This window comes from Coregonus lavaretus (genome assembly GCF_964263955.1).
Source record: "Coregonus lavaretus genome assembly, contig: HAP1_SCAFFOLD_1077, whole genome shotgun sequence".
NCBI classification, from domain to species: Eukaryota; Metazoa; Chordata; class Actinopteri; order Salmoniformes; family Salmonidae; genus Coregonus; species Coregonus lavaretus.
In genome coordinates, this window is record NW_028157863.1 from 125,160 (window position 1) to 146,777 (window position 21,618).

A 21,618-nucleotide genomic window follows, 5' to 3' on the forward strand; every position below is an offset into this window, starting at 1 on the left:
TATGTCCCATGATTTTCTAAAATGGTCACTCATTACTTTAGTTAGCTATATATCTTCTATTAGGCCTGTGATGGTTTTGGAAGAGCAATTAAATAGTGACTATAGCAGGTGTTGAACCCCGGGTAAATAATCACTAGTCAGATGCTCCAACCTCAACCCTAGTATACATGCATTTAAAAATAACTAATATATCGATTAAACAACCTCGGAATAGATAAGACAAGAGTGCGTCTTCCAGCCCACCAATGAATTACATCATGCAACCCTCCCGGTTAGCAAATGTACCTCAACATGCCCCTCGCTTGTGCTAGAAGGCAGAGTGCTCGCTGCTGGTTGATGAATCTGACAATGAATGTACTAGGAAAATAAGTTTTTCTCGACCAGAGGTGACTAAATTACTGTTCAGGCTTATTGATAATTGTTATATTAATGAAGTATAATTTCAAAACATGACCATAAAAACAGGTAATAATAAACATGAATCATCATTATATTATTTCACAGTAATCTGTTAAATGGTTTTTCAGTCGTTCCTCTTGCGTTAGCAGTGTGGAAAGGGACAGTAAAAAGCGTGTGCAGGAGTTTTCCTGTGAGGGGGAGTGGTGGTGTATCCAGGGAGAAAACTAAAACTGATCTTTTGAAATGTCATTTGTGGTCTTATGCTGCCATCTATTGGAATTATTTAGTAACTGCAGTAGTACTGAATAAAGTATATCCTTACTAAAGTAGTAATTAATTAATTAGTTAATTTTACCACTTACAACCATAAAATAACAATTTATAGCATAACAAACAATGAAACTGACATAAACCAAAAACACCATACATTTAGTTAACTATATATATATACATACTATTTATTTAGATGGGTGACATTATCTGCCAAAGTAACACCACTGGAGATAAAGAAGAGCTCTCCAGTAGGTGAACCAAAACATTTAAAGACCATTTTCTCAAAATTGAGGTTACAAGTTTATCATCTTTCAAAGCAGAATTACTTTCCCATTGTTCCTCAACTGTAGTGTATGATATACCTTTTTCTAGCTGAGTCTCTACTTTTATCCAATGTAAAAAACACAATTTCAAATTTTGCTACATAAGACCGAATCGAGCCGGTCGGCCACATTTGACTGTGTAAAACCTAGCAGTACTACTTATTTCTCTGAGAGTGAGGTGGAAATATATTATTACTGTGTAAAACCTAGCAGTACTACTTATTTCTCTGAGAGTGAGGCAGATATATTATTACTGTGTAAAACCTAGCAGTACTAGTTATTTCTCTGTGAGTGAGGCAGATATATAGCATATAGCATTTTGCAAAAAAAACATGATTATTTGTCTCTCTGATAGATTTTAAACAAATACATGTCTGTCATTGAACAACCCCATGCCATGATTAGATAGTGAAAAATCACACCAATCTCTTTCATAATTTATTCAAACAATAAAAGCTAATTTACCAACATTTCTGAAAATGGATATATAGCGTTTTGGAATGAAACTCTTGTTTCCCCATCTGATCTCAGAGTAGATGAGAGATGTGATGTTTGTCTCTGTTGTGTTGAAGCCCAATCAAGCAGGAGAGACCAGCTTCCCCTGTACCCAGCTGTGTGTCTATGAAGAGTGACCGGTCTATGAAACATCCTATATGGTTTAGAGAGGGAGACTTTTCTAGTGAACAAAGGTAAGAAGAACTCATGGGTCATGGTCAGTGAGTTAAACAACACTGTCTCTTGTCATTTCTCATCTCCCATTTTCCCATTTCTTTTTGTTGTTTTCATAATCCATAGGCTAATCCTTTTTTCCATTTTCATAGTCCTGAAACAATATTAAACAAACACTACATTCCCTCCCTGTGTGTGTGTGTGTGTGTGTGTGTGTGTGTGTGTGTGTGTGTGTGTGTGTGTGTGTGTGTGTGTGTGTGTGTGTATGTGTGTGTACTCCCTGGATGAGGAGATGTAATCTGGTGTTTTGTCCACAGAAACCAACAGGAGAGATCAGAGTCAGAGATTCTCAGTGGTCAGTCTTCCCAGAGTCATCAAACAGACCTGGCCTCCATATTCAGTGTATGTGGTCCTGTTATGTACATTTGTTTTTGTTTACCTCAAGTAAAGTTGATCTGTCAATCATTCATTAATGTGTTAATGAGAAAGCATTTAGTCTCTTGCTTAACTGATTTGCTTGATTTATTTCAGTTGCTTGAAGAGAATATTATGACATTTGTGAAGAAGGAGCTGAAGATGTTCAAGAGGATTCTTAGTCCAGAACTCCCAGAAGGCTTTGGGAGTCAGAAGCAGGATAAGGAAGTGGTGGATGCTGAAGATGAGAAGCAGGAGAGCAGTGCCAGAGAGGGGGCTCTGAAGATCACACTGCACGTCCTGAGGAAAATGAACCAGAAGGAGCTTGCTGACACACTGGAGAAAAGTAAGAGCTGTCTGCCTCATGTTGAATGCTGTTTTAGAACATTTAAAAGCTGTAGCTAAAGTACAGCTAAAGTAGCTGTGTAACTCAATGATATTGTAGCAGCCTTAACACAACACCTAGTGACCTCATCAAGTAGCAGCAGGGATGTGTTGTGGTGATTAATTTAGAGAGAGAGAGAGAGAGAGAGAGAGAGAGAGAGAGAGAGAGAGAGAGAGAGAGAGAGAGAGAGAGAGAGAGAGAGAGAGAGAGAGAGATACCATCATTAATACGAATATATAATAATAATGATATATATCAGTCACACCAGTCTGTAATGCATTATGAAAACATTTACACATTTATACAGACAGTTAAGAGAATACATTATTACAATTTAAACTTTATAACACAGTCTTACAATACTGTAGGCATTAAAACAGACGTAATGTTAATATCCTCTGTGTTATTTCTTCATTCAGATGAGCTTGCTGTGATTTGCCAACGTGAACTCAAATCTAATCTAAAGAAGAAGTTTCAATGTGTATTTGAGGGGATCGCTAAACAAGGAAACCCAACACTTCTCAATAAGATCTACACAGAGCTCTACATCACAGAGGGTGGAACAGGAGAGGTCAATAATGAACATGAGCTGAGACAGATTGAGACAACAACCAGGAAACAAGCAAGACCAGAGACTGCAATCAAATGTAACGACATCTTCAAACCCTTAACTGGACAAGACAAACTTATCAGAACTGTGCTGACAAAGGGAGTCGCTGGCATTGGAAAAACAGTCTCTGTGCAGAAGTTCATTCTAGACTGGGCTGAAGGAAAAGCAAATCAGGATGTCCAATTTGTATTTTCATTCCCTTTTCGGGAGCTGAATTTTATGAAAGGGGAAAAACACACTTTCATTGAACTTCTCAATCACTTCTCAATGGAAACCAAAGAATCAAGAATCTCCAACTATGACAAGTACAAAGTTCTGTTCATCTTTGATGGTCTGGATGAGTGCCGACTGCCCCTAGACTTCCAGAAGAACAAGATCTGTTGTGACGTCACAGAGTCAACCTCAGTGGATGTTCTGCTGACAAATCTCATCAAGGGAAATCTGCTTCCCTCTGCTCTCCTCTGGATAACCACCCGACCTGCAGCAGCCAATCAGATCCCTTCAGTGTGTGTTGACCAGGTGACAGAGGTACGAGGGTTCAATGACCCACAGAAGGAGGAGTACTTCAGGAAGAGATTCAGTGATGAGGACCTGGCCAGCAGAATCATCTCACACATAAAGACATCAAGGAGCCTCCACATCATGTGCCACATTCCAGTCTTCTGTTGGATTTCTGCAACAGTCCTTGAACACACGTTGAGTACAGACAAGAGAGAAGAGATGCCCAAGACTCTGACTGAGATGTACTCACACCTTGTGGTGTTTCAGACCAAACAGAAGAATGAAAAGTATCTTGGGAAAGAAGAGACAGGTCCACACTGGAATAAAGAGAGCATTCTGTCACTGGGAAAACTGGCTTTTCAACAGCTTGTTGAGGGCAATCTAATTTTCTATGAAGAAGACCTGAAAGAGGCTGGCATTGATGTCAATGAAGCATCAGTGTACTCAGGATTGTGCACACAGCTCTTTAAAGAGGAATGTGTGCTGCACCAGGACAAGGTGTACTGCTTCGTGCATCTGAGCATTCAGGAGTTTCTGGCTGCTGTATATGTGTTCCTCTCATTCATCAACAACAATGAGAATCTAATGGCCAAACCTCAATCAACGTCCAGTAACTTTTCTGTGAGGATCAGACACAAGCGTAAAGTTACTTTCTACAAGAGTGCTGTGGATAAAGCCTTACAAAGTGAGACAGGAAACCTGGACCTGTTCCTCCGATTCCTTCTGGGCCTCTCACTGGAGTCCAATCAGAAGCACTTACGAGGTCTACTGACAAAGACAAGAAGCAGCTCACAGAGCCATGAAGAAACAGTCAAGTACATCAAGGAGAAGATCAGGGAGAATCCCTCTCCAGAGAGGTGCATCAATCTGTTCCACTGTCTGAATGAACTGAATGACCATTCTCTAGTGGAGGAGATCCAACGCTACCTGAGATCAGGAAGTCTCTCAGAAGAAGAACTGTCACCTGCACAGTGGTCAGCTCTGGTCTTTGTGTTGCTGACTTCAGAAAAGGAGCTGGATGTTTTTGACCTGAAGAAATACTCCAGATCAGAGGAAGGTCTTCTGAGGCTGCTGCCAGTGGTCAAAGCCTCCAGAGCTGCTCTGTGAGTACATAAAATCATCAGCAAGAAATATTAAGTTTAGAGTAAAATATGTATTATAAAATGTATATAATATTCTATTGAAAAACATATTGAATAAATGCATTGATGTTCACATTAGTATAACAATATGACCATACAATTCTAGGAGATGGAAGATGAATCTATATGTTGTTTAAGAGAATAAACCAAATGCATCAGCCGTTGTCCTTCTACACTACTGGTGTTAAATTAACTGTGTTTGTGAAATCATGATGATCTCTTTGCAGGCTGTCAGGCTGTGGAGTCACAGGGAAAGGCTGTGCTTCTCTGGTCTCAGCTCTGAAGTCAAACCCCTCACACCTGAGAGAGCTGGATCTGAGTAACAATGACCTGAAGGATTCAGGAGTGAAGCTGCTCTCTGCTGGACTGGGGAATCCCCACTGTAAACTGGAGACTCTGAGGTCAGTATTCCTGTAGTTGGTCAACAAGTGATAACTGTTCACCAGATCCACATGTGTTTACCAGGCACACATAGTCCACACCATATGTGTTTGGGCAGTGAAGCTTACAGTTTTACATTTGGTTTTTAGATACAATGTTTCATATTATGCAACAGTACAGAATGTCACCTTTTATTTAAATATTTTCATACATTTACAGTGAGGGAAAAAAGTATTTGATCCCCTGCTGATTTTGTACATTTGCCCACTGACAAAGAAATTATCAGTCTATAATTTTAATGGTAGGTTTATTTGAACAGTGAGAGACAGAATAACAACAAAAAAATCCAGAAAAAAGCATGTCAGAAATGTTATAAATTGATTTGCATTTTAATGAGGGAAATAAGTATTTGACCCCCTCTCAATCAGAAAGATTTCTGGCTTCCAGGTGTCTTTTATACAGGTAACGAGCTGAGATTAGGAGCACACTCTTAAAGGGAGTTCTCCTAATCTCAGTTTGTTACCTGTATAAAAGACACCTGTCCACAGAAGCAATCAATCAATCAGATTCCAAACTCTCCACCATGGCCAAGACCAAAGAGCTCTCCAAGGATGTCAGGGACAAGATTGTAGACCTACACAAGGCTGGAATGGGCTACAAGACCATCGCCAAGCAGCTTGGTGAGAAGGTGACAACAGTTGGTGCGATTATTCGCAAATGGAAGAAACACAAAAGAACTGTCAATCTCCCTTGGCCTGGGGCTCCATGCAAGGTCTCACCTCGTGGAGTTGCAATGATCATGAGAACGGTGAGGAATCAGCCCAGAACTACACGGGAGGATCTTGTCAATGATCTCAAGGCAGCTGGGACCATAGTCACCAAGAAAACAATTGGTAACACACTACGCCGTGAAGGACTGAAATCCTGCAGTGCCCGCAAGTTCCCCCTGCTCAAGAAAGCACATATACATGCCCGTCTGAAGTTTGCCAATGAACATCTGAATGATTCAGAGTAGAACTGGATGAAAGTGTTGTGGTCAGATGAGACCAAAATCGAGCTCTTTGGCATCAACTCAACTCGCCGTGTTTGGAGGAGGAGGAATACTGCCTATGACCCCAAGAACACCATCCCCACCGTCAAACATGGAGGTGGAAACATTATGCTTTGGGGGTGTTTTTCTGCTAAGGGGACAGGACAACTTCACCACATCAAAGGGACGATGGACGGGGCCATGTACCATCAAATCTTGAGTGAGAACCTCCTTCCCTCAGCCAGGGCATTGAAAATGGGTCGTGAATGGGTATTCCAGCATGACAATGACCCAAAACTCACGGCCAAGGCAACAAAGGAGTGGCTCAAGAAGAAGCCCATTAAGGTCCTGGAGTGGCCTAGCCAGTCTCCAGACCTTAATCCCATAGAAAATCTGTGGAGGGAGCTGAAGGTTCGAGTTGCCAAACGTCAGCCTCGAAACCTTAATGACTTGGAGAAGATCTGCAAAGAGGAGTGGGACAAAATCCCTCCTGAGATGTGTGCAAACCTGGTGGCCAACTACAAGAAACGTCTGACCTCTGTGATTGCCAACAAGGGTTTTGCCACCAAGTACTAAGTCATGTTTTGCAGAGGGGTCAAATACTTATTTCCCTCATTAAAATGCAAATACATTTATAACATTTTTGACATGCGTTTTTCTGGATTTTTTTGTTGTTATTCTGTCTCTCACTGTTCAAATAAAGCTACCATTAAAATTCTAGACTGATCATGTCTTTGTCAGTGGGCAAACGTACAAAATCAGCAGGGGATCAAATACTTTTTTCCCTCACTGTATTTTTTTACCGTTTAGAAATGAAAGTACTTTATTATGTAGTTCTCCCATTTGAAAAAGTCATAATTATTTAGACAAATTAATTTAGTCAAAAGTTTAGTATTTGGCTCATATTCCTTACCTGCAGTGATTACATCAAGCTTGTGATTCTACAATCTTGTTGAATGCATTTGCAGTTTGTTTTGGTTGTGTTTTGGATGATGTTTTCCCCAATAGAAACTGAATGGTGAATAATGTCCTGTCATTTTGGAGTCACTTCACTTGTATTGTCAGTAAGAATAGAATATGTTTCTGAACACTTCTACATTCATGTGGATGCTACCATGATTATGAATAATCATGAATGAATCGTGAATGATGATGAATGAGAAAGTTATCATCATCCACCATTCAGTTACTAACGGGCAAAACATAACCCAAAACACAACCAAAACAAACTGCAAATGCAACCAACGAGTTTGGGACCAAATACTAAACTTCTGACTACTTTAATACACTATAAGTGAATTGGTCAGAATACTTATGACTTCTTCAAATGGGGGGACTAGATACATAAAGTGCTTTCATTTCTAAACGGTGAAACAGATATGTATGAAAATACCCTCAAATAAAAGGTGACATTATATACTGTCACCTCATATGAAACATTTGATCTCAAATCCAAAATGCTGGAGTATAGAGCCACATTTAAAATGTTTGCTTCACTGTCAAAATAGATATGGTGTGGACTGTATACTCAATACAATCAACCGTCATTTTCGGACTATAAGCCGCGCCTTTTTTCCAATTTTTCGACCCCTGAGGCTTATATAACGGTGCGGCTAATCTATGGATTTTTACAGCTAACGGCCCCTAGAAGACCTCCTAAATCTATGGATTTTACAGGTTACAGTCCACCAACTTTAACTCTATGGGCTCTATGACCGGTCCGTGCCCTCCACCTTTAAGCGGCGGGCTCCAGCAGGAAAAGCTGGAGGCCGGAAAAGAGTGAGACAGGTAGCGCGCAAAAGTAAAAGTGGAACCGAGAGTGGTACGAGAGACAGAACGAGAGACAGAACGAGAGCAAGACAGACAGACATTACGAGAGCGAGACAGTTTGTGCAAAGGAAGTTTTCATGCACAAACCCTCATTATGGAAAACAAACGTAGAAATGCATATGATGCAGCTTTTAAGTTAAAGGCAGTCAATCTGGCTGTAAAAGAAGGAAATAGAGCTGCTGCACGTAGCCTTGGCATCAATGAGTCAATGGTGAGACGTTGGAGACGCCAGCGGGAAGAACTGTCTCAATGCAAAAAGTCAAAAAAAGCTTTCAGAGGTAATAAAAGCAGATGGCCCGAATTTGAAGACTTTCTTGAAGATTGGGTGAACACACAGAGAGCAGACGGCCGAGGTGTTTCCACCGTGCAGATCCGACTGAAAGCTGAAACAGTCGCCACCTAAATGAAAATTGAAAATTTTAGAGGTGGACCATCCTGGTGTTTCAGATTTATGAGACGAAAGGGACTCTCCATCAGGGCGCGGACGACTGTGTGTCAGCAACTCCCTCCCGACTACCAGGAAAAAATAACAAACTTCGGCGAATTCACACAAAGAATGATAGAGGAATATTGCATCGGACCGGACCAGATCATAAATATGGATGAAGTGCCTTTGACGTTTGACCTGCCTCTCCCTAGGACTGTTAACAAGAAAGGTGAATCATCCATCACGTTGAGAACCACTGGCCACGAGAGAACGAATTTCACTTGTGTTCTTGGCTGCACAGCATCTGGATTAAAGCTTCCGCCAATGGTGATTTTTAAGCGGATTACAATGCCAAAAGAAAAGATCCTGAACGGCATCTCCTTTAAAGTCAACAAGAAAGGGTGGATGATGGAAAGCGTAATGAATGAGTGGCTGAATGAGTGGCTGAATGAGTGGCTGAATGAGTGGCTGAATGAGTAGCTGAATGAGTGGTTGAATGAGTGCTACGTCAAGCGCCCTGGAGGATTCTTTCGCCAAAAAAAAGCTTTGCTCGTTTTGGACAGTGGGAGGCGTGGATGACTAGCGGCGATAAATCATTCACCAAAACTGGTCGCATGCGAAAAGCAACTTTCGCTCAAGTTTGCGAGTGGATCCTGATAGCGTGGAGGAGTGTCAAAACATCCACGATCATTAACGGGTTCCGAAAGGCTGGACTGCTGCGTGATGAAGAGGAGGACGCCGCCACAGCTGAGGCCCTTCAGAGGCTGTTCGATTCCGACAGTGACGAAGAGGAGTTCGTTGGTTTTGAGAGCGTCAACGAAGGAGAGAGGAGAGTGGCTGACGAAGCCACCCTGAGCCTGTTCGTTTCCGACACTGAAGATGAGGACTTTGGTGGTTTTAGTACGCAGGAAGAAGACGGAGATGAGGATTAATGACTTGACTTTTCTGGTTACAGCCGTGTACTGCACCTTAGCCTAAAAGATGAAGACGAGGATTAATGACTTTTCTGGTAGGCTGATTACCGTATATTTTAAGCAGCCGTGTTGCTGCAACTTTCGGTTTACTGTCGTGTTACAGGCACTTTATTTTGCACTTTAAAAAAAACACATTTAATTTAGCCATTGATATTGCCTCGTCAAGCGCTGTAAGCTTAATTTTTTGTTATGGTACTACTGTAGGCTATAATGTAGATACATATTCAAAGATGTGCACACTTTTTCAAGGTTTTTCAAAAATAACCAAAGTTAAGTGGTTAAATGATTGTGACGCTATTAACTAATTTTGCTGAAATACGTTATGCAAATCTGCAACTTGTTTGTTGAAATGTTAATAAATGGGAGCTTCCTCAAGCAGCCATCTCTTTCCCGACAATCCCCTTTGTGCACGAACCCTTACATATGGTAATTAAACATTAAAACACCTGCGGCTTATAGTCCAGTGCGGCTTATATATGTACACATCATTCAATTTAGCTGCTGCGGCTTATGCTCCGGTGCACCTTATAGTGCGGAAAATACAGTAAATCTGATACCTCACTGTCTGTCTTTTGACTGATACTGCTTTTTAAACTGCTCTGGTCAGTCTACTCAAATATTCGTACTATACATGTTTCTCTCTACAAGCAATATTATGATCATTTCTAATAATGATACATTCATTAATGAATGGATATGGCAGGTTTCAGGACACTGATATATCTGAATATGTTGTAAAAATATACTGCCACAATTTTCACCACCAAAGAATAGCAGTGTGGTTTTAATATGATTTGACTCTTTGCAGGCTGTCAGGCTGTGGAGTCACAGGGAAAGGCTGTGCTTCTCTGGTCTCAGCTCTGAAGTCAAACCCCTCACACCTGAGAGAGCTGGATCTGAGTAACAATGACCTGAAGGATTCAGGAGTGAAGCTGCTCTCTGCTGGACTGGGGAATCCCCACTGTAAACTGGAGACTCTGAGGTCAGTATTCCTGCAGTTGGTCAACAAGTGATAACTGTTCACCAGATCCACATGTGTTTACCAGGTACACATAGTCCACACCATATGTGTTTGGACAGTGAAGTTTACAGTTTTACATTTGGTGCTATGCTCCAGCATTTTGGATTTCAGTTAAAAAAAATCATATTAGGCAACAGTACAGAATGTCACCGTTTATTTGATGTTAATAGTGAGAGGTTAGCATGTTTTGTTGTAGAGTCTGTAACTCTCTCACTCATTATTATTCATGATTCATTCATGATATTTCTCAATCATGGCATCATCAGGATTACTTTAGTAGTGTTTAGAAACATGTTGTCTACTCACTTAGAAAGAAAATGACTCAACACCAAAGAATAGCGGTGTGTTTTAATATGATTTGACTCTTTGCAGGCTGTCAGGCTGTCTAGTCACAGAGGAAGGCTGTGCTTCTCTGGTCTCAGCTCTGAAGTCAAACCCCTCACACCTGAGAGAGCTGGACCTGAGTAACAATGACCTGAAGGATACAGGAGTGAAGCTGCTCTCTGCTGTCCTGGGGAATCCCCACTGTAAACTGGAGACTCTGAGGTCAGTATTCCGGTATCACTCAATGAACACACACACTGGACACACACACACAGGACACACACACTGGACACTCACACACACACACACACACACACACACACACTGGACGGACACACACACACACACACACACACACACACACACACACACTGGACACACACACACAGGACACACACACTGGACACTCACACACACACACACACACACACACTGGACGGACACACACACACACACACACACACACACACACACACACACACTGGACACACACACACGCAAAGATTAATTTAGTAGTGTTTAGAAATATGTTATCTCCTGTTAATAATGATACATTAATTCATTTATATACAGTATCAGTCAAAAGTTTGGACACACCTACTCATTCAAGTTTTTTTCTTTATTTTTACAATTTTTTACATTGTAAAATAATAGTGAAGACATCAAAACTATGAAATAACACATATGGAATCATGTAGTAACAAAAAAGTGTTAAACAATTGAAAATATATTTGAAATTTGAAATTCTTCAAATAGCCAACCTTTGTCTTGATGACAGCTTTGCACACTCTTGGCATTCTCTCAACCAGCTTCACCTGGAATGCTTTTCCAACAGTCTTGAAGGAGTTCCCACATATGCTGAGCACTTGTTGGCTGCTTTTCCTTCACTCTGCCGTCCGACTCATCCCAAACCATATCAATTGGGTTGAGGTCGGGGGATTGTGGAGGCCAGGTCATCTGATGCAGCACTCAATCACTCTCCTTCTTGGTCAAATAGCCCTTACACAGCCTGGAAGTGTGTTGGGTCATTGTCCTGTTGAAAAACAAATGATAGTCCCACTAAGTCCAAACCAGATGGGATGGCGTATTGCTGCAGAATGCTGTGGTAGCCATGCTGGTTAAGTGTGCCTTGAATTCTAAATAAATCACAGACAGTGTCACCAGCAAAGCACCCCCACACTATAACACCTCCTCCTCCATGCTTTACGGTGGGAACTACACATGCCGAGATCATCCGTTCACCCACACCGCTTCTCACAAAGACACAGCGGTTGGAACCAAAAATCTCCAATTTGGACTCCAGGCCAAATGACAAATGTCCACCTGTGTAATGTCATTGCCCGTGTTTGTTGGCCCAAGCAAGTCTCTTCTTCTTATTGGTGTCCTTTAGTAGTGATTTATTTGAGGCAATTCGACCATGAAGGCCTGATTCACACAGTGACCTCTGAACAGTTGATGTTGAGCTGTGTATGTGACTTGAACTCTGTGATGCATTTATTTGGGCTGCAATTTCTGAGGCTGGTAACTCTAATGAACTTATCCTCTGCAGCAGAGGTAACTCAGGGTCTTCCATTCCTGTGGCGGTCCTCATGAGAGCCAGTTTCATCATAGCGCTTGATGTTTTTTGCGACTGCACTTGAAGAAACTTTCAAAGTTCTTGAAATGTTCCTTATTGAATGACCATCATGTCTTAAAGTAATGATGGACTGTGGTTTCTCTTTGCTTATTTGAGCTGTTCTTGCCATAATATGTACTTGGTCTTTTACCAAATAGGGCTATCTTCTGTATACCCCCCCTACCTTGTCACAGCACAACTGATTGGCTCAAACGCATTAAGAAGGAAAGAAATTCCACAAATTAACTTTTAAGAAGGCACATCTGTTAATTGAAATGCATTCCAGGTGACTACCTCATGAAGCTGGTTGAGAGAATGGCAAGAGTGTGCAACGCTGTCATCAAGGCAAAGGGTGGCTATTTGAAGAATCTACAAAATAAAATATAGAACATTTGTTTAACACTTTTTTGGTTACTACATGATTCCATATGTGTTATTTCATAGTTTTGATGTCTTCACTATTATTCTACAATGTAAAAAATAGTTTTAAAAAAACTAAACAAAAATTTGAATGAGTAGGTGTGTCCAAACTTTTGACTGGTACTGTATATATACATATATGAATAGATATGGCAGGTTTCAGGACTCTGATGTATCTGAAAATGTTGAAAGAATATATTTTCACCACCAAAGAATAGCAGTGTGGTTTTAATATGATTTGACTCTTTGCAGGCTGTCAGGCTGTCTAGTCACAGAGAAAGGCTGTACTTCTCTGGTCTCAGCTCTGAAGTCAAACCCCTCACACCTGAGAGAGCTGGATCTGAGTAACAATGACCTGAAGGATTCAGGAGTGAAGCTGCTCTCTGCTGGACTGGGGAATCCCCACTGTAAACTGGAGACTCTGAGGTCAGTATTCCGGTATCACTCAATGAACACACACACTGGACACACACACACAGGACACACACACTGGACACTCACACACACACACACACACACACACACTGGACGGACACACACACAAACACACACACACACACACACACACACACACACTGGACACACACACACAGGACACACACACTGGACACTCACACACACACACACACACACACACTGGACGGACACACACACACACACACACACACACACACACACACACACACACACACACACACACTGGACACACACACACGCAAAGATTAATTTAGTAGTGTTTAGAAATATGTTATCTCCTGTTAATAATGATACATTAATTCATTTATATACAGTATCAGTCAAAAGTTTGGACACACCTACTCATTCAAGTTTTTTTCTTTATTTTTACAATTTTTTACATTGTAAAATAATAGTGAAGACATCAAAACTATGAAATAACACATATGGAATCATGTAGTAACAAAAAAGTGTTAAACAATTGAAAATATATTTGAAATTTGAAATTCTTCAAATAGCCAACCTTTGTCTTGATGACAGCTTTGCACACTCTTGGCATTCTCTCAACCAGCTTCACCTGGAATGCTTTTCCAACAGTCTTGAAGGAGTTCCCACATATGCTGAGCACTTGTTGGCTGCTTTTCCTTCACTCTGCCGTCCGACTCATCCCAAACCATATCAATTGGGTTGAGGTCGGGGGATTGTGGAGGCCAGGTCATCTGATGCAGCACTCAATCACTCTCCTTCTTGGTCAAATAGAGGTGTGTTTAGTCATTGTCCTGTTAAAAAACAAATGATAGTCCCACTAAGCCCAAACCAGATGGGATGGCGTATCGCTGCAGAATGCTGTGATAGCCATGCTGGTTAAGTGTGCCTTGAATTCTAAATAAATCACAGACAGTGTCACCAGCAAAGCACCCCCACACCATAACACCTCCTCCTCCATGCTTTACGGTGGGAACTACACATGCCGAGATCATCCGTTCACCCACACCGCTTCTCACAAAGACACAGCGGTTGGAACCAAAAATCTCCAATTTGGACTCCAGGCCAAAGGACAAATGTCCACCTGTGTAATGTCATTGCCCGTGTTTGTTGGCCCAAGCAAGTCTCTTCTTCTTATTGGTGTCCTTTAGTAGTGATTTATTTGAGGCAATTCGACCATGAAGGCCTGATTCACACAGTCACCTCTGAACAGTTGATGTTGAGCTGTGTCTGTGACTTGAACTCTGTGATGCATTTATTTGGGCTGCAATTTCTGAGGCTGGTAACTCTAATGAACTTATCCTCTGCAGCAGAGGTAACTCAGGGTCTTCCATTCCTGTGGCGGTCCTCATGAGAGCCAGTTTCATCATAGCGCTTGATGTTTTTTGCGACTGCACTTGAAGAAACTTTCAAAGTTCTTGAAATGTTCCTTATTGAATGACCATCATGTCTTAAAGTAATGATGGACTGTGGTTTCTCTTTGCTTATTTGAGCTGTTCTTGCCATAATATGTACTTGGTCTTTTACCAAATAGGGCTATCTTCTGTATACCCCCCCTACCTTGTCACAACACAACTGATTGGCTCAAACGCATTAAGAAGGAAAGAAATTCCACAAATTAACTTTTAAGAAGGCACACCTGTTAATTGAAATGCATTCCAGGTGACTACCTCATGAAGCTGGTTGAGAGAATGGCAAGAGTGTGCAACGCTGTCATCAAGGCAAAGGGTGGCTATTTGAAGAATCTACAAAATAAAATATAGAACATTTGTTTAACACTTTTTTGGTTACTACATGATTCCATATGTGTTATTTCATAGTTTTGATGTCTTCACTATTATTCTACAATGTAAAAAATAGTTTTAAAAAAACTAAACAAAAATTTGAATGAGTAGGTGTGTCCAAACTTTTGACTGGTACTGTATATATACATATATGAATAGATATGGCAGGTTTCAGGACTCTGATGTATCTGAAAATGTTGAAAGAATATATTTTCACCACCAAAGAATAGCAGTGTGGTTTTAATATGATTTGACTCTTTGCAGGCTGTCAGGCTGTCTAGTCACAGAGAAAGGCTGTGCTTCTCTGGTCTCTGCTCTGAAGTCAAACCCCTCACACCTGAGAGAGCTGGATCTGAGTAACAATGACCTGAAGGATTCAGGAGTGAAGCTGCTCTCTGCTGTCCTGGGGAATCCCCACTGTAAACTGGAGACTCTGAGGTCAGTATTCCTGTAGTTGGTCAACAAGTGATAACTGTTCACCAGATCCACATGTGTTTACCAGGCACACATAGTCCACACCATATGTGTTTGGACATTGAACCTTACAGTTTTACATTTGGTGCTATGCTCCAGCATTTTGGATTTCAGATATAATGTTTCATATTAGGCAACAGTACAGAATGTCTCCTATTATTTAAAGGTATTCATATATATATATATATATATATATATATATATATATATATATATATATATATATATATATATATATATATATATATTACCGTTTAGAAATGAAAGCACGTAATGTGTCTTGTTCTCCCATTTGAAAAAGTTGTAATAATTTGGTCATATTCACTTATATTGTATTAAAGTAGTCATAAGTTTAGTATTTGGTCCCATATTCCTTACCTGCAGTGATTACATCAAGCGTGTGATTCTACAAACTTGTTGAATACATTTGCAGTTTGACTTGGTTGTGTTTTGGATGATGTTTTTCCCAATAGAAACTGAATGGTGAATAATGTCCTGTCATTTTGGAGTCACTTCACTTGTATTGTCAGTAAGAATAGAAAATGTTTCTGAACACTTCTACATTCATGTGGATGCTACCATGATTATGAATAATCATGAATGAATCGTGAATGATGATGAATGAGAAAGTTACAGAGGAACAAGGATCATACCCCCTCTGTTATTGGTAATGGTGAGAGGTTAGCATGTTTTGTTGTAGCCTCTGTAACTTTCTCACTCATTATTATTCATGATTCATTCATGATTTTTCTTAATCATTGCATCATCAGGATTAATTCAGTAGTGTTTAGAAACATGTTATCTACTCTCTTAGACAGAAAATTACTCCAGTCATCATCCACCATTCAGTTACTATTGGGCAAAACATAACCCAAAACACAACCAAAACAAACTGCAAATGCAACCAACGAGTTTGGGACCAAATACTCAACTTTTGACTACTTTAATACACTATAAGTGAATTGGTCAGAATACTTTTGACTTCGTCAAATGGGGGACTAGATACATAAAGTGCTTTCATTTCTAAACGGTGAAACAGATATGTATTAAAATACCCTCAAATAAAAGGTGACATTATATACTGTCACCTCATATGAAACATTTAATCTTAAATCCAAAATGCTGGAGTATAGAGCCACATTTAAAATGTTATCTTCACTCTCAAAATAGATATGGTGTGGACTGTATACTCAATACAATCTAAATCTGATACCTCACTGTCTGTCTTTTGACTGATACTGCTTTTTAAACTGCTCTGGTCAGTCTACTCAAATATTTGTACAATACATTTACATTTTACATTTACGTCATTTAGCAGACGCTCTTATTCAGAGCGACTTACAAATTGGTGCATTCACCCTATAGCCAGTGGGATAACCACTTTACAATTATTATTATTATTATATTTTTTTTGGGGGGGGGGGGGGGTAGAAAGATTACTTTATCCTATCCCAGGTATTCCTTAAAGAGGTGGGGTTTCAAATGTCTCCGGACGGTGGTGAGTGACTCCGCTGTCCTGGCGTCGTGAGGGAGCTTGTTCCACCATTGGGGTGCCAGAGCAGTGAACAGTTTTGACTGGGCTGAGCGGGAACTATGCTTCCGCAGAGGAAGGGGAGCCAGCAGGCCAGAGGTGGATGAACGCAATGCCCTCGTTTGGGTGTAGGGACTGATCAGAGCCTGAAGGTACGGAGGTGTCGTTCCCCTCACTGCTCCATAGGCAAGCACCATGGTCTTGTAACGGATGCGAGCTTCAACTGGAAGCCAGTGGAGTGTGCGGAGGAGGGGGGTGATGTGAGAGAACTTGGGAAGGTTGAACACCAGACGGGCTGCGGCATTCTGGATGAGTTGTAGGGGTTTAATGGCACAGGCAGGGAGCCCAGCCAACAGCGAGTTGCAGTAATCCAGACGGGAGATGACAAGTGCCTGGATTAGGACCTGTGCCGCTTCCTGTGTAAGGCAGGGTCGTACTCTCCGAATGTTGTAGAGCATGAACCTGCAGGATCGGGTCACCGCCTTGATGTTAGCGGAGAACAACAGGGTGTTGTCCAGGGTCACGCCAAGGCTCTTCGCACTCTGGGAGGAGGACACAATGGAGTTGTCAACCGTGATGGCGAGATCATGGAACGGGCAGTCCTTCCCCGGGAGGAAGAGCAGCTCCGTCTTGCCAGGGTTCAGCTTGAGGTGGTGATCCGTCATCCATACTGATATGTCTGCCAGACATGCAGAGATGCAATTCGCCACCTGGTTATCAGAAGGGGGAAAGGAGAAGATTAGTTGTGTATCGTCAGCGTAGCAAGGATAGGAGAGGCCATGTGAGGATATGACAGAGCCAAGTGACTTGGTGTATAGGGAGAAAAGGAGAGGGCCTAGAACTGAGCCCTGGGGGACACCAGTGGTGAGAGCACGTGGTGAGGAGACAGCTTCTCGCCACGCCACTTGGTAGGAGCGACCGGTCAGGTAGGACGCAATCCAGGAGTGAGCCGCGCCGGAGATGCCCAGCTCGGAGAGGGTGGAGAGGAGGATCTGATGGTTCACAGTATCAAAGGCAGCAGACAGGTCTAGAAGGACAAGAGCAGAGGAGAGAGAGTTAGCTTTAGCAGTGCGGAGAGCCTCCGTGACACAGAGAAGAGCAGTCTCAGTTGAATGACCAGTCCTGAAAACTGACTCGTTTGGATCAAGAAGGTCATTCTGAGAGAGATAGCAAGAGAGTTGGCTAAAGACGGCACGCTCAATAGTTTTGGAAAGAAAAGAAAGAAGGGATACTGGTCTGTAGTTGTTGACATCAGTGGGATCGAGTGTTGTTTTTTTGAGAAAGGGTGCAACTCTCGCTCTCTTGAAGACGGAAGGGACATAGCCAGCAATCAAGGATGAGTTGATCAGCGAGGTGAGGTAGGGGAGAAGGTCACCGGAGATGGTCTGGAGAAGAGAGGAGGGGATGGGGTCAAGCGGGCAGGTTGTTGGGCGGCCTGCAGTCACTAGTCGCAAGATTTTATCTGGAGAGAGAGGGGAGAAAGAAGTCAAAGCATAGGGTAGGGCAGTGTGAGCAGGACCAGCAGTGTCATTCGACTTAACAAACGAAGTCATCCACAGAGAGGGAGGAGGGGTGGGGGGGTGGGGGGGTGGTTGGGAGGATTCAGCAGTGAGGAGAATGTGGCAAATAGCTTCCTAGGGTTAGAGGCAGATGCTTGGAATTTAGAGTGGTAGAAAGTGGCCTTAGCAGCAGAAACAGATGAAGAAAATGTAGAGAGGAGGGAGTGAAAAGATGCCAGGTCGGCAGGGAGTTTAGTTTTCTTCCATTTCCGCTCAGCTGCCCGGAGCTCTGTTCTGTGAGCTCGTAATGAGTCATCAAGCCACGGAGCTGGAGGGGAGGACCGAGCCGGCCGGGAGGAAAGGGGACACAGGGAGTCAAAGGATGCAGAAAGGGAGGAGAGGAGGGTTGAGGAGGCAGAATCAGGAGATAGGAGGGAGAAGGATTGAGCAGAGGGAAGAGATGATAGGATGGATGAGGAGAGAGTAGTGGGAGAGAGAGAGCGAAGGTTGCGGCGGTGCGTTACCATCTGTGTAGGGGCAGAGTGAGTAGTGTTGGAGGAGAGCGAGAGAGAAAAGGATACAAAGTAGTGGTCGGAGACATGGAGGGGAGTTGCAGTGAGATTAGTAGAAGAGCAACATCTAGTAAAGATGAAGTCAAGCGTATTGCCTGCCTTGTGAGTAGGGGGGGATGGTGAGAGGGTGAGGTCAAAAGAGGAGAGGAGTGGAAAGAAGGAGGCGGAGAGAAATGAGTCAAATGTAGACGTAGGGAGGTTGAAATCCCCCAAAACTGTGAAGGGTGAGCCATCCTCAGGAAAGGAACTTATCAAGGCGTCAAGCTCATTGATGAACTCTCCAAGGGAACCTGGAGGGCGATAGATGACAAGGATATTAAGCTTAAATGGGCTGGTGACTGTGACAGTGTGGAATTCAAATGAGGAGATAGACAGATGGGTTAGGGGAAAAATTTAGAATGACCACTTGGGAGAGATGAGGATTCCTGTGCCACCACCCCTCTGACCAGATGCTCTCGGGGTATGCGAGAACACATGGTCAGACGAGGAGAGAGCAGTAGGAGTAGCAGTGTTTTCAGTGGTAATCCATGTTTCCGTCAGCGCCAGGAAGTCGAGGGACTGGAGGGTAGCATAGGCTGGGATGAAGTCAGCCTTGTTGGCAGCAGAACGGCAGTTCCAGAGGCTGCCTGAGACCTGGAACTCCAGGTGTGTGGTGCGTGCAGGGACCACCAGTTTAGAGAGGCAGCAGCCACGCGGTGTGAGGCGTTTGTGTAGCCTGTGCGGAGAGGAGAGAACAGGGATAGGCAGAGGCATAGTTGACAGGCTGTAGCAGATGGCTACAATAATGCAGAGGAGATCTGAATGGAATGAACTAAACATCTGGGAAAGGAGAGAACAGGGCCTCCCTCACCAAAAAAATATAACTCTCCCAACTTCCACCTCAGAAACTATAATTGTTTCACTGAGCCACCCGAATAAAACTCTCCCAACTTACTTTAGAAATTAGAATTGTTGTAAACTACAGCGGTTCAATGTTTCAAGGAATAGACTCAACTTACTTTATTCAGCTAGCTAACTATGACGCCATAGCTAACTAGCATGCTAGCATCCAATAACACACAGTTTAGCACCAATACTTGGTTACAACAAACTACCAATAGTGTGTTAACACACTAAACAGATAATTCGTGTCCGTGTCTAGTTCCTTTCATAATGCAGCAATAATTAAACGTTGGCTAGCTAGCACAAAGATATTGTATTTAGCTACCACAGTACAGCTAGCTGGTAGTGTTGGCTAGCTAGCAATGGCTGCTGTGTTGACTTTGTTTGAAAAACGGCGTCGCTGCGAACGAATGTAGCTGGCTAAAAGGATATTGTATTTAGTTGCTACCGTTGCTAATAGCTACTCCAACTAGTCCAGGAGGTGAGTTAGCTAGCTAGCTTCGTGCTACACCCGGCACCGCCGCACCGCCGAATACAAAAGTAACCTACAATAACTACATACAACAACTACCCACAACAGCCCACGATGCCTACCTATAATACCTAGTAATATACAGCCCACGATGCCTACCTATAATACCTAACTACAATCTAAATACATAGTTTAAGCCTTACTCGACTAAGCCCAAGCTATGTATAAAGCCAAACTTACCCGACGCCAGCTGTCTGGGTGGCAGACTGCAATCAGTAGCTGTAATTAAGTACAGCAGCTACCAACCACCTAACGTTAATGCCTAAAAACTAAACAAAAACTTTAATGAGTAGGTGTGTCCAAACTTTTGACTGGTACTGTATATAAATTAATGTATCATTATTAACAGTAGATAGCATGTTTCTAAACACTACTAAATATGAATAGATATAGCAGGTTTCAGGACACTGATGTATCTGAAAATGTTGAAAAAATATATTTTCACCACCAAAGAATAGCAGTGTGGTTTTAATATGATTTGACTCTTTGCAGGCTGTCAGGCTGTCTAGTCACAGAGGAAGGCTGTGCTTCTCTGGTCTCAGCTCTGAAGTCAAACCCCTCACACCTGAGAGAGATGGATCTGAGTAACAATGACCTGAAGGATTCAGGAGTGAAGCTGCTCTCTGCTGGACTGGGGAATCCCCACTGTAAACTGGAGACTCTGAGGTCAGTATTCCTGTAGTTGGTCAACAAGTGATAACTGTTCACCAGATCCACATGTGTTTACCGGGCACACATAGTCCACACCATATGTGTTTGGACAGTGAAGCTTACAGTTTTTCATTTGGTGCTATGCTCCAGCATTTTGGATTTGAGATATAATGTTTCATATTAGGCAACAGTACAGAATGTCACCTTTTATTTGAGGGTATTTTCATACATATCTGTTTTACTGTTTAGAAATGAAAGCACTTTATGTATCTAGTTCTCCCATTTGAAAAAGTCTTAATATTTTGGACATATTCACTTATATTGTATTAAAGTAGTCATAAGTTTAGTATTTGGTACCATATTCCTTACCTGCAGTGATTATATCAAGCCTGTGATTCTACAAACTTGTTGAATGCATTTGCAGTTTGTTTTGGTTCTGTTTTGGATGATGTTTTTCCTAATAGAAACTGAATGGTGAATAATGTCCTGTCATTTTGGAGTCACTTGACTTGTA

General features: G+C 42.1%; 1 protein-coding gene across 1 annotated transcript in view; it reads left to right on the top strand.

Annotated features, from left to right (window-relative positions):
- LOC311124801 (NACHT, LRR and PYD domains-containing protein 3-like) overlaps nucleotides 1–21,618 on the top strand; it is a gene marked incomplete at its 5' end in the record, with an annotated part of 44,951 nt that overhangs the window by 19,297 nt on the left and 4,036 nt on the right. Inside the window, 7 exons of the mRNA XM_084198897.1 lie at nucleotides 2,883–4,677; nucleotides 4,944–5,117; nucleotides 10,167–10,340; nucleotides 10,752–10,925; nucleotides 12,991–13,164; nucleotides 15,228–15,393; nucleotides 20,950–21,119. Of these exons, the coding sequence (XP_084055023.1) occupies nucleotides 2,883–4,677; nucleotides 4,944–5,117; nucleotides 10,167–10,340; nucleotides 10,752–10,925; nucleotides 12,991–13,164; nucleotides 15,228–15,393; nucleotides 20,950–21,119 (2,827 nt within the window). The remainder of the gene's footprint in view (nucleotides 1–2,882; nucleotides 4,678–4,943; nucleotides 5,118–10,166; nucleotides 10,341–10,751; nucleotides 10,926–12,990; nucleotides 13,165–15,227; nucleotides 15,394–20,949; nucleotides 21,120–21,618) is intronic.